At 33.2% G+C, this 18,999-nt stretch overlaps 1 protein-coding gene across 1 annotated transcript in view; it reads left to right on the top strand.

Annotated features, from left to right (window-relative positions):
* The window catches only part of SESN3 (sestrin 3), a 75,432-nt gene extending 56,643 nt beyond the window's left edge, over window positions 1-18,789 (top strand). Inside the window, exons 6-10 of the mRNA XM_012743920.3 lie at window positions 808-982; window positions 6,178-6,296; window positions 7,043-7,233; window positions 9,454-9,598; window positions 10,898-18,789. Of these exons, the coding sequence (XP_012599374.1) occupies window positions 808-982; window positions 6,178-6,296; window positions 7,043-7,233; window positions 9,454-9,598; window positions 10,898-10,984 (717 nt within the window). The 3' untranslated portion in view covers window positions 10,985-18,789. The remainder of the gene's footprint in view (window positions 1-807; window positions 983-6,177; window positions 6,297-7,042; window positions 7,234-9,453; window positions 9,599-10,897) is intronic.
* Window positions 18,790-18,999: the final 210 nt, after the last annotated feature.

Below are 18,999 nucleotides of genomic sequence, written 5' to 3'. Positions count from 1 at the left end.
AAGCTTTGGAATCCAGTAAAAATTAGGAAACGAGTGGGATTCAGAATACCCTGAGCACAAACTAGTGCAACACCACAAAACATGTTCGATCTTTCGTCCAGAAAGAGGGGTGGCAGTCAAAAAGAAAAAGTTAGGGAGGGATAACGAGCAAGTAAATTCTGGCTTTATTACACAAGCACGAAACCAAATTCCTTTGGAAAAATAATGACTTCTTCGGAGGACTTCCAGACCAGCGAGGTAGAATCCAAAAGGGAGAAAACAGACCTGCCCCTATAGTCCTGAAGCCGTCTCAATCTGGGGTTAGGAAAAAAAAAAAAAGAGGCTTTTAAAGCAAATATATATCATTACAAATTATAAAGACTAAACAATGGTGCATTCTAGTAAACATAGGCTTTTAATGTTACACCCTTTGCACAGCAGGTCCCAGAACAATGTATCTATGTCTATGAGACACTGGGACAGCCAATGGAAAACATATCTTATGAGAGCAGAAGGTAGAAAATTTGAGGCTGCCTCATTTCTAATAACCTATAATTTAATACTTACCAAATGCTAGAACTCTAGACTAAATACATACATATATATATATTTATAAACTTTTTATAATTATAACTGAAGCAAAAATACCATACTTCTGAAAATGTTTGACTGTGTCATACGATTCTCTCTGGAGTTAGTGAAAAGCCCACTTAGGAACTTAATAACTGTGCCTGTGCCGCTGTCCATAAGTGACAATGGGAGATGGAGACGTTTACTGGAACAATTTTTAATATTAATAGCACCCAACGTTATCTTATCTGGTTCCAGATTGTGGATTCTCTAAGTGAACTAGAGGCCTTAATGGAAAGGATGAAAAGGCTTCAAGAAGACAGGGATGATGAAGAAGCATCTCAGGAAGAAATGACCACTCGTTTTGAGAAGGAGAAGAAAGAAAGTCTTTTTGTGGTCTCTGGAGATACTTTTCATTCATTTCCTCATTCAGGTGCTTTTGTTCATTTCTTTGCCTTATAGTTGTTCTTAGAACACTGATAGAATGGCCTTCGGTATTTTCCATATGATTCTGTAAAAATGATTCCACTACCATCTTCCTTTCATTTAGTTTTCTTCCTCTGCCTTCCCCAAATGCTGTTGCTTTCTTTCTTAGGCTGGTACATCTTTGAATGTATTTCAGGCCCGGTTAAGAGAAACTTCCAGCTCTGTAGTCCATATTCTATCCTGGAAAAAATGTTACTTGAAGTAGACCAATGGCTTATAAAGTTAGATAGGAATATTGAATTCATCCTACTTTTGTGATTTTTTAAAATGATAATGAAATCTCATTTCAATAGATATAATTTTTTAAAAAATATCTTTGCCTTTTTTGTGGGTACGGTATGTGTGGGAGGATTATTCTCACATTGCTGCTTTTCCAGATTAGTTCTAAAATTACATTGCACTTACATTTGTATTTCTTTGGAATTCTATAAAATGTATTATTTAGTTCATTTTCTTAGATTGAATGTGGAGGAATTCATTCCGTATTAAAAGCTAGGAATCTTTGCTCTATTTTCAAAAACATGGTTTTTCTAATACTCTAAGAGACTTTGAAATAGGAAGGGAACTTTTCAATTACAACTAAAAAGATATTGAACACCACATAGTAAATGCTATTAAAATAGCACAGACTCAATAAATAGCTTAAACCCTTCAAAAATCATAAATTTATAGAACACTTTTTTAAAAATACAGTTCCATTGGTTTAAAAGAAACCTTCAAAATTACTGTCTTGTCGGTCTTAGCCAGGCACAATGGCTTAGGCCTATAATCCTAGCACTCTGGGAGGCCAAGGTGGGAGGATTGCTTGAGGCCAGGAGTTGGAGACCAGACTGAGCAAGAGGAAGATCCCATCTCTACAAAAGAAAAAAAAAAAAAAAAAAAAAGACTAGTCAGTCTCATAAATTCTGAGAATTGTTTTAGCTGTAACTTGTTTGTTAATGTTAAACATACCATGGACCAGTAGCTCTCAGTTTTACCAGGAAGAACAAGAACATTATTTATCATTTCCCTTAATGATCTTTTTTTATAAGAAATTTTATCTAACAGATTGGGTAACCAATTTAGCCCATTTAATTAATATCATCCATTGAAGACAACTATAACTAAAATCAGACCCTCTAATCAGCAGGAAATTCCAAATAAAGAAACTTGCTGTTTTAGTTACTGGTTTAATATTCATTCTATAAACATTGAGTACCCCATATAGTCTCAGCACTTAGGTACTAAGGTTTTAAAGCTAAATAAAACATGATTCCTGCCCTCAGGACACTCTCATGCTAATGAGAGGGAAATAATTATAATACCTAACAGAATTTAAAAGATATATAAGCCTATAAGAGGACATTGAACTTGATCTTGTTGGGGGAATGGAGTGGACAGAAGCAAGGCCTACAGGAAGAACTCCCATAGCTATTGGCTCTAAGATAAGTCTTCAAAGACTTGAGCATGCCAAAGCCAGGCAATGGCTGGGAGGTACAAGTGGATGTGGTAAACAGCGTCCAGCTCCAAGCATAGGCACAGAAGCCAAATGGTTAGAAAGACCTCTGTAACCTTAAGGAACATGTGTCCTGCATATTTTGGACATTCTGAGCTGAGATGTCTATAAAACATCCAGTCTGGAAATGTCTAGCACAGTACCTCTCAAAATTTGTTGTTCTTATGAGTCACTTGGGGCATCTTGTTGAGATGCAGATGTTGAGTCAGGCAGTCTAAGGTATGGCCTCAGAAGCTACATTTCCATTGAACCTCCAAGTGATGGAGTGCTGCTAGTCTGCAAACCATACTTGGAATAGCAAGGGTGTAACAGAGAGGTTTTTAAGCTCAAGGTAAAATTTTGGAAGTGATCAGTATATAACTGGGAGCAAAAATCAAAAGAGTTGATTATAAAAATCATCCAGAGAGAACAAGTGAGGGCAAATGAAAATAATGAGCCTAGGGTGAACCTTCTAGGTAAACCAGTATTTTAAAATGTAATCATTTTTATTAGGGTTAGTGATATCTATTTATTTTCAGACATTAATTTTTAAGAGCTTCATTAAGATCACTAGAGCTCAAAGGATATAAATGTTTTATTTCTTTTAGGTCTTTTGAAACATTGAAAATATATTTTGGATTCCAGTCTATCATCTTGGATCCTTGAGCAGGGACTACTGCCTTCAAAAGTAAATTTATACTAGCAAGTTTTGGATCCTAACCAAAAATGATGTTCTAATTTTAATAGAAGAGGCCATTTCATGTATAAATCATTCAAGGAAATAATTTCATTATATGTGTTTTTTACTCTTGGCCATTGCCATACTAAATTTGCTAGATACACAAAGAAAATACAGAAAAAAATGACTCAGTACAACAGCTAATTAAGTTATTTTTATAGACTTACCAAGTTTTAAACTAGAAATAGGAATTTATTTTTTCCTATAAAAAATTTCTTGGTTTTTGATTGACCAGTTTGATAAAGCATCCAAGATTCTATGTAGGGATTCAAAGAATAGTTTTTCTTTTGAAGAAAATAAATCTTTAAAGTATTTTACAGAGTTCACATTCTGTAGCTTGTTAACAGGGTTAATTAGCTTTTTATTTATTGTTTGTTTGTTGTTTAAGTTAGAAAGATATTCCATTACTGCAACCAAGTGGTTTCTCTATTATGTTAGTAGCTACTTCTTAGGGACAGGAAAATGCAGATAATGAGCAAAATGCTATTTCCTTTGAATACAGACTTTGAAATATTTGTTTAGATAAAATTAAAACTATAGTTTTAGATTTGATCAGAATACTAAGTTTAACTTCTTAAGACGAATTTAGGAAAAAAAATTTTGTGGATTGAGGGACCTTTGTACATTTCTTTTTATGCAAAATTGTCTAGAAAACAGGTTTTAATTAACTCCTAATTTTAAAGTAATACATAGAATTTTTCCTACGATCAATGCTCTTATTTGGTTAATTACTCACTTTTTATTGTTAATTTTAAGATGTTTAAAAATGAGACAACAACTTGAAAATGTATTTAAGCAAACAGAAACTAACATCAAAAGTAAAGGAACCAAGTATGTAATACTCAACTCCAGTATCAATGTTTGCCAAATGAAACCACCTGGTTGTACAGTGTGGGGGGAAAAATCACTTCTAGAGAGACACTGTTCTGTAGAGTTATCATTCACTGTTCTTGGTTTGATTTTACTTTGCAACCCACAAAAATCCTAGTTTTCATAGCAGCCTCAGTAATTGCTACTACATTTTTTCTTCATTTCTATTGAGTATTATGTGATATACTGAATGAAGGAAAGTATATGCTGGTTTGTAAACATTAAGAGATCGTCCATTGAAAATGCCATCTTAAAAGTGTTTCTATTCACCTGAATAGAGTACTTGGAGCATACAGAGAAGATAAAGTGGTTGTAGAACTGAACTGGAGAAATTGCCTAAAAATGTCTATTCAGAGAACTGAAAGTCACTTAAAAGCTTCAGATCAGTTCAAGTAATTTAATGTTTAGAAGTTTTCCACATCATTTTACACCAATCCACAGTGTATTTCTTATTGACAGTACTGACAATGGTATTAATAACTTACAGTTGATATTTCTTTTGGTATTAATGAAACAAAGAAAAAATAGATACTAAGTGTATAACATAGTTCTTGGTATATAGTAAGTCCTCAATAAATGCTAGTTTGTTCTTGTTAGAGAATAAAGTTGAGTAAGAATTTTAATAAGATATATCCAAATTGGGTAGTCTGGGCACATCTTTCCTACCATTACCAAGCACCCCAGTTAGTCCACAGCAGCAACATAAGGAAAGGTAAAAACTTCTGAGAAAAAAATATTTATTGTTAGGATTTTCATGAAATAGCAAAGATTAAAGATAATGATGTATTACTAGTCTACAGGTATTTTTTTGGAAGGATTACCAAAAGCTTTTTAAGCTTCTAAAGATTTTGTGCAGTTAAGTAGTTTTTATTATGCCATAATATTGGCATATTATTAAAATATTAATTTTATTATGCCATAATTTTATTAGCTATTTATTTTGTATTTATTATTTATTAAATATCAAACTTAATACTTGTTAAGAAAATACTGTTCCTTGCATGGGAAGAGCTAATTTTTTTTGAGAACTATATGTTCATTTTCTAGAGTAGAAAGTAGTAAATGAAGCTTGTTCATTCCCTTTAAATGGTTAAAAACAGGAAAAAATAATTATTTAATATAAATACAGACTAACAAAATAAAAAATGAGTTTGAAGAGAATTGTTTTTACCAAAATTAATACTCACTGGACATTTGAAATTTTTCAGTGGTGAATTTTTTATATCCTCAAGGGTGCAGAAGTCAGTTGTCTTAAAATGTTATCCTTGCCTTCCTATCTTCCTGAATGCTACTTTGGTAATATTCTAATCACAGTCTCATTAGCACATTGTTTACTCCATATGCTGTGTACTTTTTGTTTACATGTGCACAGAAAAGTACAAATATCTTAGGTGTAAATCTCAGTGAATGTTCACAAACTGAACCCTCCCATTTAACTAGCACCTTATTTAAATTCAGATAATGATAGTGGCATCCAAATGCCTGCTCTTCTCCCGGTTGAGCTTCCTTCCTGATCGTTCTCCCTATGTGCTGCTTTAAAAACCTCAAAGTGAAATATGTTGAACTGATTTTTACTGTGACTATGCCCAGATGAAGCACCATGTAATTTTAACAAATTTTATCTTAAAATTAAACTCAAAGTTGTCTTTTATCTTTATCTCTTCTCTTTCCCAACTTGCTACTTCATTCCCCAGGAGAAATAAAAAAAATATTTAAGCTTTATACTCACAGGTCTATCCTATCTTCTATTTCCAAGTTAGTAAAACTACTTTATTGATTTTTTTGCTACTACTCCTTAGATATTTGAATCTAGTTAGTTTTTTTACCTGGAAATCTATAGCTAAATGGTAAGATTGCCAGTATTTGGTAATGAAATTGTACTCAAAACTTTAGCAGTAGATACGGTAAATGAATTTAATCCATGGAGTCAGTAATCATCACTTTAGAAATCCATGGAAAAGCTAAAACGTGGAAGAAAATGGAGTTTCTTAGTCTTAAGTTTTGTAGTCTTAACTATGTACAGTATCTTTAACACTAGATTGTTCATTATTGTCTGTAGATTTTGAGGATGACATGATTGTAACATCCGATGTCTCTCGATATATCGAAGACCCCGGTTTTGGGTATGAAGACTTTGCTAGACGAGGGGAAGAGCATTTGCCAACATTCCGAGCTCAGGTATGAGATATCTTTAATTCAGAGACACTAGAAAATACTGTCATTTTAATGGTTAAATATTGAAATGTAAATAAATTGACTTCTAAAAAAATTGGCAGATTTTTTTTTTGATAGGATCTGTAAATCTTTTTATTTAATCTAGTTTTCTGCTTAGTCTAATTTGAGGTCCCATTAGATGGATAATTATTTCAATATTTTTCCCCCTAAGATGGCAAAAGTAAACTATCTGCTTTATTCAGTTACTTGCATTATTATATCATGGTAGTTGTATAATTTTGGGAGGTGAATAGGGTGGAAATCAAGTGATATGGTCATATTTATAAGGAAAAAGGCATTTTGTAATAAGATCATATACCAGTAGTTGTGGGCTTAAGGGCTAGCCCTACCCCCACCCCTAGAAAATAGCCACAATAGTGACATGACTCCTTAAGAGGGTGTAAGATTGAATTAAGACACATGGGAATAGTCCAAGATCTCCTGGGGTCCTTCCAGGTAAGGGCATAGTGTGCAGGAGGTAGCCATAGTTCATTACTCATGTCCCAAACTCTGGACCCTGTGAGGAAACATCCTGGCACATTGATCTCCAAACTGATGTGAAAAGAGTCTTGGCAAAGTCTTAGTAAAGCTGCAAACCTAGAAACTAAATTAGAAATGTTTGCACTTACTTGCTTCAGTAATTATATTTAACAAAAACAGTTTAAATGGAGAATGCCCACTTTGCAACTGGATTCATTTTATTCTTTTAGGACTATACCTGGGAAAATCATGGGTTCTCCCTGGTGAACAGACTTTATTCTGACATTGGACATCTTCTTGATGAAAAGTTTCGGATGGTCTACAATCTCACATACAACACTATGGCCACCCACGAGGATGTTGACACAACCATGCTGCGCAGAGCTTTATTTAACTATGTTCACTGTATGTTTGGAATCAGGTATGTTCATTGTATAGACAGTTTTATACACTTCTAAGTGAAAATGCTGGCATAAGTCTTATTTAAATCTTGTTTAGGAGTATATTATTCTGGGGCAAAATATTACATGTGGACTTCTGATTTAAAAATTTAATTTCTTTTTATAGAGAAGTATTTTTCTTTAAGTGTTGTGAATTTTAACACTGATGAACATATAAATACAGTAGTAAGGATTTACTAAGGAAGGATAAAAGCAGCAGCAATCATTGGGGACAAGATAGAATCAGACTAAATTTGAGAATTCTTTCTGGAAGAATAGGTGAGTTTTTTAAAAGACATATATTGTATCTCTTTAGATCACTGTCATAAATTCTGATTTGTTTAGTTAGTTAGGTTTTTTTTATTTATTTTTAAAGAAGTGGTAATAGGGTATAAACAAAACTAGAATAGATTCTGCCCTCATAAAGGTTATATAAGTTCATATAAGAGCAATGGAATGTAATATATATCAGCCACTATAAATTAATGGCTTCTAAATTTAGAAAATTAGCCTTGAGGGACAGTGAATAAATAAGTGAAATTGAACAATCTAATCAAGAAAGCTACATTTGGAGAATAAGCCTTGTTGAGCTGGGTTTTGAAGGCTTTTATGGAGATAGATTTGCAGAAAGAGAAAATTTTCAGTTATGAACACATTTAACTTGACTATATACTATATCCTTTCTGATATATACCAGGAAGCCTTTATGGGGTAGAACTAGAAGTCAATCTATTAAACAAAGTATTTTCTGTAATTTTAACTAAAAAAATCTAAAACTTCCTGATAAATCAACTAATAATACAATATTCTAAAAGATACTATTATGGTAGTATGTAATAACTGAGCTATTTGTCCATCTACCATCCTAGACAATAAGTTATCAAAGAATCATCACATTTTAAAATACATATATATTGTACCTACACATAAGAAAAATAAACACTAATAGGGTTTAATTTAAATATAATAAATATTTATTATCTGCAGACCAAAAAATGTTGTGGTGATTGTATGAATTTATCTATTGGGTGCTACAAAGGAAAGCTTATATAAAATCATCAAGATACTTTTTTTTAAAACTAAGCATTACATTTGGGGTTAAAAATTAATTAAAAGGATATTATAAAAGAGGAATTCCACAAGCTCCTGATATTACATTTATCCACTTGTCTGCATCTGTGCTCATTTACTCTGCTTTTATTTCTGTCTATGCTCCTGTGCACTTAGGCACAAAATCCCATCTCTCATCTTCTAAAGATCTCTGTTCTAGCAATTCTTTCTTCTCCTGTATAATCAGCTTTGCTCTATTGGGTCTTTCCCATTGCTGTAGAAACATGGTGTTATTTCTCCCATCTTTAAAGAAAATCCTGGCTTTATCCTTCTTTTCCCTCTGGCTATGGCCTCATTTCTCTACATCCATGCACAGCAAATCTCTTTGAAACAATTTTGTATATTTACCATCACCATTTTCTAATCTCCCATTCTCTCTTTTTTTTTTTTTTTCTTTGTGAGCAGTGGAAGATACCATTCTCTCTTGAACTCACCTAAAGGGTCAGGTTTTTACCCCTACCAACCAATAAACTGCTCTTACTGAGGCTGCCAATGACCTCCATATATTAATAGTTATTTCCAGTGGCCATTTCTCAGGTGTCATCCTATTTGACTATTCAGTAGCATTGGACACAAGGATTATTCCCTCTTCCTTGAAATATTTGCCTCCTGCCTGAGGGCCTTTACACGTGCTTCTTCACCACCTTCTGATATTTACTCACTCAGATGTCAACCTCTCAGAGAAGCCTTCCTCCTACCCCATTTAAAATCACAACTCCTCTCCTCCACGACCACAGTTCCATTTTCTCTCCATAGCAGTTATTACCATGTAATATCCTATATGTTCATTTTTTAATTTTCTCCTTTTTTCTTCAATAGAATTTAAGCTCTATGAAACCAGGGATTTTTTTTCTATTTTGGGGGATGCACTAGAAGGGTGCATGGCACATGATAGGCACTCAATAAATATTTGTTAGATATCTCTGGAGACATGGTGTCATGAAACTAAAATAAATAAATAAATATTTATTAGATAAATTAATGATTTTTTTGGTATTTAATTACCAGACAATAAATGTCTCTTGATATAATCTTTAGAAATTAAAAAATTTTGCTTTGTCATTATAAAGCTTTTGTCATATTGCTCATAGGTATGATGATTATGATTATGGAGAAGTTAATCAATTACTTGAACGAAGCCTGAAGGTTTACATTAAGACAGTGACCTGCTATCCTGAGAGAACTACAAAGCGCATGTATGATAGTTACTGGCGGCAGTTCAAACACTCAGAAAAGGTAGGTATTTCATGACTAAGCATTATAATGCATAGGCCAGTGTTCAATATGAAAAGTAATGATACCTGTAATCCCGGTGCTTTGGGAGGCCAAGGCAGAAGGATAATTTGAGACTAGGGGGAAACATTAAATTAAAACCTAATAAATGTTAAGGATCTTTACTAACATCATAGTATAAGAGCTGGCCTTAAAGTTCTACGTCTTTTAACTATTAAGTCCAAGAATCTCCTTTATACCACAGTTTCCAAGCTTAAAAGTAAGAAAATCTTTGTAGGGTCCCAACATTCACTTATTAACTATGTGACCTTTAGCTGAGAATGTTATGGCCTCGGGTACCTAACGGATTTTTTGAAGTCTTAGAACCAACTACACATGGGCAATATATGTAACCTTAACACTTGTACCCCCATAATATGTTAAAATAAAAATAATTAAAAATAAAAAAAAAGAACCAACTACACGTCAGGTAAAAATACCCATTTTATCTCCAGCATCTCTCCTTCATAGATCTTTATGCCCCATTTATATGTTTTGCAAGATTTTCTTCCTTTTCTAGATTGAATCTTAGAAATTCTTTTTACTCATCCAGAGAATATATCTAACATATATCCAACCTTAGAAATATGTCAAAATAATTTAAATATATTATAACCTTTTTTGTAGTAAATGTTGAAAACTTGTGGTTATTCATTTTAACCTATGGGCTGATGTGTAACCCCAAAAGAAGTGCTCTTCAAAGTTTTATCTAAAAGACTCTAGGGAAGCCACGCATACATATCTAATGAGTATCAAACACTAATTAGAAACTGCTTTAATCATCATATTTTCACATTAGTATCTTTCTAGTAAACACTAGCAAATTTTTAAAAAACATTCCACAGGATAAGCATAAGCTTAAACTGTAAGAAATGTAGGGATGATTTTTAGCCATGTAAAATTTTACAACTAGAAGGAAGTATAATTTTTAGGAAAATTGTAATTTATAAAAATTAATTTTTTTGTTATTTTTTGTAATACAAAAGGTTGATTGGCCTTATGAAATTCATTTTCTAACAAAATTATGGGGTTTTTTTTTAGATTTTATAGGTCATTTTTACTGGTTGCAGAGCCATTTCTTATAAACACAGATTTGAGTGTCACACCATGAACGTGCCTAAATATGCCCAGGCATGTATGTGTGTATATTGTCTACATACACACAAGAAAACCTCTGTTAATGTCTGACATGTGAGAAAAATTAAAGATTTTTTTAGCTGTTTATAATGGTTGCTAAACAGATAACATTTTCATTTCTACTAGGTTCATGTAAATCTACTTTTAATGGAAGCACGGATGCAAGCTGAACTTCTTTATGCTCTTCGTGCCATAACTCGGCATTTGACCTGAAGCATCACCCCAGGAAAATGTCATATATGTGTAAAGACCTTTCACATAAGAAGCTGTTTGTGATATAGCATCAAAAATTATTCAATTCTCTAGTGTCAAAGTTTAGCCGTTTTTGTTTTGTTTTGTTTTGTTTTCCCGCGGCTGTAATGTGCAATGATGTGTTTTATTTTTCTTGATGCTTAACATTACTAACAATTGCAAAAATAATACTGAGGAGCACTACTTTGCATTGTTTATAGTTGGAGTTTTGGATACTGATCATAAATCATGAACCTGGTTTGTTAATGCTTAACTTCAGAGCTTTTGGGTTTTGTATGTATGTGTATTTTTTTTCTTTCTCTCTCTCTCTCTCTCTCTTTTTTTTTTTTAAGTAAGGAAAAGCGCTTACAATCTGCTCAAGCAGTTGTTTTTCAGATATTGAAATTCAGCAAAGAATGACCTCTTCTGGCCATTCTAAAATTTTAATGTTGTGTCCTAAATCTGGTGGAGGAAAAGCATGCGCTGTTGAACCAAGCTGCTCACTGGACACTTTTGTGTCCCCAGGAGATTATTTGTCAGGCACTGTGTTTTTGTTTTTGTTTTTTAGTTTGTTTGTTCAATTTTTTTTGTTTTTTTTACTGCTATTGGCGATAACGTGAAATGTGATACAGCCATTGTCCATAATTTAATGTGAAATTAATCATGATGAATTCTATAGCATGCTACTGAAATGCCAAATTCAGCTATTTTCTTTCTCTTCTAAAACAGAAAAGTTTTGGTTTTCCATATCAGATGTATATATTAAAAGTGGAATTATGCACAATCCTTTCTATCACTGACAGTAATCTTCAGTCATCTTAAATAATCAGTGCTCACAGTGCTGCTTACAGTTCATTTAGTTGGCACATATGAACCTGTACCCACACAAGACTGACCAAAAATTTTCTTTGCACATTTTTCCTTTTTTCATAGCTATTCCTATATTTCAGTAAGCAAAGGAAGGTTAATATGTCTGTATTTCTTCCTGTTAGGCTTTTAGAAATTATTTTCCATGATTTTTCTTCTTATAATAAGTTAAACAGTTTATTATTCAAAGGTAAAAATTGCATTTCTATGCATTAATGTGATTGAACAACAACAAAAGAGTGCAATATGTTAAATAGTCAATTAAACTTTCCCCCATCATGTCACTGCAGAAGTGTCCTTTTAAACAGAGCCATAAAGAAATTTTGTTCAAATTTCTTTATTGCACAAAGCTTTTTTTTCAGTTTTACCTTACTGGGGTTGAACAATGTTCCTTTCATAATGCCAAAGCATTCCTTTCCCCAGAAAAATCTCTTTGGACAGCTGGTTTAAAAAAGATATCAAGTCTTAGGGGAGGAATAATCGGCCAAAAGGTCACATTTTTGCATTGGTTTCTGTTGCTTGATTAGACTATCTTCAGAGAGCACAATATTATGTGTTTATAGCTTTAATTTGTATTATGTTAATGAACCAGTGAAGTGCCTAAAGAGATGCTTACAACTATCCAGTAGGACACAACTGCACTGCTTTTTAAACACTTTTTGGTTAATTAAGGGTGACTTGAATTTTACACATACATGCTGATTTTTTTTAAAAATTCAATTTTTTTCATAGTAAATAATATAGTTAAAATTTTCCGTTATAGTTCCCATAAAGATTTTATTTTAGACTTGTTATATAGGACTCAACTTTTTTCTCTCGTGAAAGAATCGTGAACTTTAGTGTTTTATTAAATCATTTTTCGCTTCCATTTATCATCCTTTTCTGGTACAATACATTAGGTTGCTTTCCTTTAGATTTTGTTTCAGATAAGAAAACAGAGATGATTATAAACCTATTAACATAAGGTAGTTCTGCATTTTTGGATTCCAGGATCTTGTTTGAAATCTTCCATGTGAGGAAAAAATTACTAATATTTTTGAAGACAGGGTGGTTTATTTAAAGAGATTATTCAAAGAACTTGTGCCAGATCTCTTCTGTTTTGTTTATTGCATGTGCCATATGTTGATTTTTATTCATTATCACATTATATAGATATGTATTAACTACAAAGAAAGTATTTAGGAGAATGGCAAAACACAGAGGGCAATGTAAATGTCCATTTGACTTCCCTAACTTTAGAACTTTCAAGTTGAGGATATCTTTTATTCTTGCATTTGTTTTTTTACTAGAATCCTTTCAATTAATAGCCGTATATTTTTGTGCAGGTGAACTGTATTACAGGATGAAAAATGATTTTTATGTATTGAAAAGGAGGAGAAATTCTCACAGAACACCATATGAGCTTTAGACCAAAAGGGGAAACAAGGTTTAAGTAACTAAAATGGCCACTTAGTTTTTTGTTGTTTTTTATATTCCCCCCCCCCCCCAGAAATGTAAGTAGTTGGAATTTAGGTTACGGAAATATTAGTGCCTTTACTAGATCTCTTTCCTAGCAAAGTTTCTTTTTAGCTTAGCATTGATCTATCTCATAAATAATCAGGAAAATAAGTTGACTTGGAACTATAAACAAAAACAAAACAATATGTTTATGAACCTCAGTGAACCAGCCTAGAAAAATTGACTTCTGAAGGTGCTAAAGCACCTACTAACATACAGCATGCACAGCATTCCAGCTTGTGAATACCATTTTTTGCTGTTAACACTCTTTATCCAATGTAAACTTGAAATTCTGATGCGGTTTTCCAGGGTGGTATTTTTTCAGAGTATTGAATTTACTACATAGTAATTTATAGTATAGCTTTTTATATTAAAATGTGATATTTTTAAAAAGAGATATCTGGTTCAATTGGTATAACGATGTGATTATACAATATGCTAATCTACACCTTGGTCTCACATTGTGCCAAACTTAAATGTGCAAGTGTACGTGAAAAAAGCACATGTGAATGTGAATTCTTTACTTCCTTATTATGTTAAAATCCGTCTAATAATCCACTGGTATATATGCTTGAATAATGTCTATTTACTTTGGAATTTCAAGCTTTCCAGCTTCAATGGTAATTCTTAATTTCTCAGGTCACCTTAAGAAATACTGAAATACTCTCCCACCTGAAAGTAATCTGTTCTTTAACCCACTTGACTGTGGGCGTGGCCAGGCAGGTGCCTCATTGGACCCTTCAGACAAGGCTCCCTCAGGTGGACTCATGACAATTAGGGAAAAGAGGCTTTTGAGCTGGGTCTGCCTTTTAAACTAAGTACATTGTCTCGTTCTCAGTAGGCATTTGTCCCATTTGGGGTACTTTTAAAATAAAAGATGGCTAATGGGGAATCTGGGGTATGGCCTTGGCCTTTAATCATGGTTTTAAGCCCAAATAATGGCAGAGAGACACAGGGCTGTTTTGAGAACAGAAAATTCAATGTAAGTTTTATATCAAAATCATATAAAATTTGAACCAGAGCTCCTATGTTAATTGTTATAATGTCTCCTAAAGATTTTAAATGCTTCTAAAATCTAATTGATATTATCACAGAGCAGCTTGTTCATTTTCCACCTTATAAAGTTTTTTTTTAATCCAAAATCTTAGATTTCTATGCCGCAGCAAAATAAAATTATCAACAAATAATTAAAGATCTGTACTTAAAATAGTTTACCACTTTTAGTGGAGAGTGCATGCATATATGATGGTAAGATTCTTTTAAATTCTAAGGACAATTCATCAGGGAAAAAAATAAATTTCAGTGCGTGTTATAAAAATGATTTGCACTGATAGTAAAATGAGGTTTTTTTGTTTTGTTTTATGTTGTGTTTTAAAGACAATTCTAAATCATTTCTCCAGAAAACAAGACCTTAAACTCTTCTCTTTATCTAATAGAACTTTTCTTCTTTTATGCAAAGAGATGGTCTTGCATGGAGTAAAATGTATGCAACAATAATGCTATATAAATAGTATGTGAAATTTGCTTAGTAGTACAATTCAATAGCAAACTGAAAGACATGTGGCTCCTCTGTTCAGATTGAGTTTTCAGTTACCCAATTTGTATAATCAGAACCTATTCTAGGTGGCCATCATCATAAACTGTGTTTCCCTATTATATCTCTCTGGAGACTGAGAATCAAATTAACTAGTCTTTCCTCAAAGCAGTACTGTAACATGAATGTATTTATCTCAGTCAACAGAACTTAAATGCCCATTTTATGTGGAGCTGATTTCAATGCTAATTTGACTTAGTTAGCAGTGTCTGCTCAGGTGAGACCTAGAACAAAAATAGCTGGGGCGAAATGGATGTTAGAGGCATAGGTATATGTCAAAGCAGAGCCCTGTGAGGAAGGAAAAGTTCTGAAAGAATACATGGAACATAAAGCTGAGAATGCGGCTGTCCTCAGCATCATACACCTAACATAAAGGAAACATTTCCCACGTGGGAGCTCGTACCTGCATTCAGTCCACCCTTTCCTGCCTGCTTTCTCTTCCTCCAAGTGCCTCAACCTCTACATGCTCACTCTCCTCCCCTTCCCTCGGCCCATCTTGGTCTGAACGCCTTTCACAATCCAAACCAAACATCACCAGCCACCTGCCGATAGTCACCAGCATTTATTTTTCTGAGTTACTTTCAATCCATTCATTAAGAATTTGGCTTTGTCCCAACTTCTTCTGAATCCCTCAGCCATCCAAGCTATATTTTGCCTAACCTTTGCCCTAGACACCCTACCAGATGTTACACAGCATCAAGTGTAAATCTTGTCCACCCCATACTATTCTACCCTTTTCCCAGCTGCCAAAATATCTTGCTCTCCTCTACCTCATCCCCAAAGAGCCTATAAATTCAGAGTATCCAACCTTTTCATGGATTCACTCTCTGTTGTTCAGTAATACTACTTCCATATTTTAAATAAATCATAAAAGATTTTTGCCTTCTATCAAAGTAGGAATCTTTATATTTATACATGATACAAAAATTGAACTATTTCTACCATGCAGAATTTAGCCTTTAGCAGGATTTTAAAGTGATTGAATTGCCATCCTAACTTGGAACTATATTAGGTAATGAATACAGGTGTTAATCCAAGCTATTTGAATGTAAAGCTAAAATTCTCCAGCAATCCAGATGACCTGTAACCCTTGAATGGGAACAGGAAATTTCTAGCATACAAATGGGGTGATGTTTTAGACATTTGTTTTATTGGTGTTGTTTAGGCCTTGAAATGCATTTCTAATAGAAGGACAAGGGTGTTTAGATGGTCCAACTGGATCACAGAAGCCCATTTAATTTATAATATAGATAAAATACCACAAAATTGAGTACACAAAGGTTTGACCAGGCTTTCCTGGGTTAGACTAAGGCTCTGACCCCCATTCCTGTCCTGTTCTCATGGGAGAAAAAAATGTTCTGTGAGATGAAAAGAGAATGCATTGACTTTGTAATCTCTATTCCCCTAGCTGCACTTCAGGTATACCCAGATAGTATCATTAAGGAAAAGGAAATGCACAAAAGAGGAAGACACAACAGTTCTTCCTTTCCAGCCAGTGTGTACTTAGTGTTGTTCATAGATGTAAAACTATGTCGGGTTTCCAACATGGGGCACTGCAGATGGTTGTCTGACCTAAAGATGAACCATCCTGTTTGAAAGTATGGAGTGTTATGATCTCTGGTGGTATTTGGATGTTTTCCAACTCATTGATAAACAACCCAACCTGATAGCACTATCCAATAAATGCCTTTAAGGGCCCAGGAATGAATTGATGGCCTAGTTAAGAAGTGAGACTTAACAGTGGAGACTAAAGCAGTGGTTTTTATTAAATCATATGTCATGAAGTGTTCATTCTAACTTTAATTATAACTGCAACACCATGAAGTACAGAATTGGAAAAGAAATAATATAGGGGGAAAAAGAGAATGAATATCTAATTCTTTTGAATGCTTATAGAAATCTTTGAAACAATGCAGTGCATACCATAAGATAGCCATTAGAACAAATACCCCATCTTACATTTCATAGGACAGCATCAAACATTAGTAAGTCTAAATATGATAAATATAATTTTTGTTATGTAAATTTTGCTAAAACAGTCTATTTTCTTGCACCTCTCAAGTTAACCTCTTAAAAACTGAATGTATAATTTCTACAAAAAGAATATCAAAGAGGGAGAGAGACTCTCTGGTCTTTAGTGTTAAAATATTTTTCATGAATCCTGATTAGTTAAGTGCATACATTATGATACTTAACAGAATAGAGCTAATCATACAGCTCTTTCTTAAGTTCATTAATCTTTACAAATTTTTTACTGGCTCTCCCAAGTCTGATAAGGAAGGATCAAAAGGTAGGATAAAGGAAATATATCAGTTGGGTGGCCAAGAAGTTTTCTTTGAAATATGGAAAGACTATTATCGCCTTTCTGAATTTTGCTGATTCTCTAAAGTAAAAATAAAGAGTTAAATGGTACCTTTGTTCACCAAGGAAAGTGATCCAAACTATAATCTAGTGCAAATATTTCCTTTGCATTTATATGTCTTCTCTGGAGAGAAAACACAATTTTCCTCTTCCTCTTTCTCTTCACATTTACTCTTTTCAGCCCAAAATATAGACAGAAAGCAAACCACAAGCCAGTTTGGAATCTTCTCAATGCTAATAGAATGGGCACATTCACATACACAGTCTGAGCAAGGTAATAAAGAACCCTGTCAGGTCAACTTGGAATATGGCCTTGCTACTTGGATTAGCTCCTTCAAACCTGAAAATAACTTTCCTGGTCATGGAAGAACTGGATGTATCTTTTAACTTATGAAATAGGATTTGAACTTGAAAACTCTTTTTTTTTTTAAATCCTGATTTTGCAGGGCAGCTACATCATGAATGTATATATTAAAACTTTGTAGCTGAATTGCACATGAAATCAGATTGCCAACTTCTTGACTTTCAATTTTAGACATCATTTTATCCTTAAGTTGTGAGCGATATATGTAGCATGCTGTGAAACGTCTATTATAGTTCTTTAATTCATCAGTATTAATACAGAGTTATCTTTTGCATTCTTTGGTACTTTTTATTCAATGTAATCAGAAGCTGTGATGTTTTGCCTTTGTAGTCCTGTGCTTTGTTACTGTAATTTCTTTTTTTTTTTTACGAAGCACGTGACTTTGGACTAATGTAAGGCGGATGACGTGATCTTTAAGACTGCTATTATATATATCAGTCTCTTACTCTATAAGGTTTTAAATTAGAATAAGCTTTTATCAAATAGATCATTGATGCAATTTAGGATTCACACAAGTTTCAGTGTCAAATGGCGGTCTCATATTTATACTTTCAATTCTGAAAATAGCAAACTTAATAAACAGCCACTTTAAACTTGTTCTGGCAAACCAGACCCTGCTGTAGATATAGTCTAAGGTAGTTAAACATATAAGCCTTTTCAACTCTTAATGCCCTCCACATGAGTCAGCAGTTAAGGAGATTATAGAACCCATGAAAGCTTTTTTGTATGTATTACTAGGTTTTATTTTTCTTTTGTTGCTGATTTTACAGTTCTGACTAAAGCTGACCTGAATGGATCAGTTTATGTGTAATATTCTAGTGCTTTAATGCCGTTTTTTTTTTTTTTGGAGGGATGGGTAATATTATTTGAACAGATGCAGAAGGAACTGTTAGTGAGTCAAGACAAACACATTTGAAATAAAGGAACTGTGTATTAACATGTTAACAACAATTCATAACTGCACTTTTTATGACATTTTGAAAATCTATTTATAGGTACAGAACAATGGGTTTTGTTAAACTGTATCACATTTATACTTGCAGAAATTTATTTCATTGTTATTAGTAGGAATTTTATTGGTTCAATAAAATTGGCAAAACTGAACACTGATCATTTGCTTGCTTTATTTATATTGGAGTAGCATTCTTGCCTACGCTTGTTTCTGCCTGTATTGAGACATGCATTCTGAAAGACACCTGAATTGTAGGAGTCATTATTTTCACTAGTTTTTTCCTGACCCACAGTTTTCTTGTGATTATTTCTTATAATCACTGGATATTGCATTAGTGGAATATTGCAATAGTGTAAACTGTG

Source organism: Microcebus murinus, chromosome 4 (assembly GCF_040939455.1).
Source record: "Microcebus murinus isolate Inina chromosome 4, M.murinus_Inina_mat1.0, whole genome shotgun sequence".
Taxonomy (NCBI): Eukaryota; Metazoa; Chordata; class Mammalia; order Primates; family Cheirogaleidae; genus Microcebus; species Microcebus murinus.
Note: the sequence above shows the minus strand (reverse complement) of the source record. Positions and strands in the feature narration are given on the sequence as shown.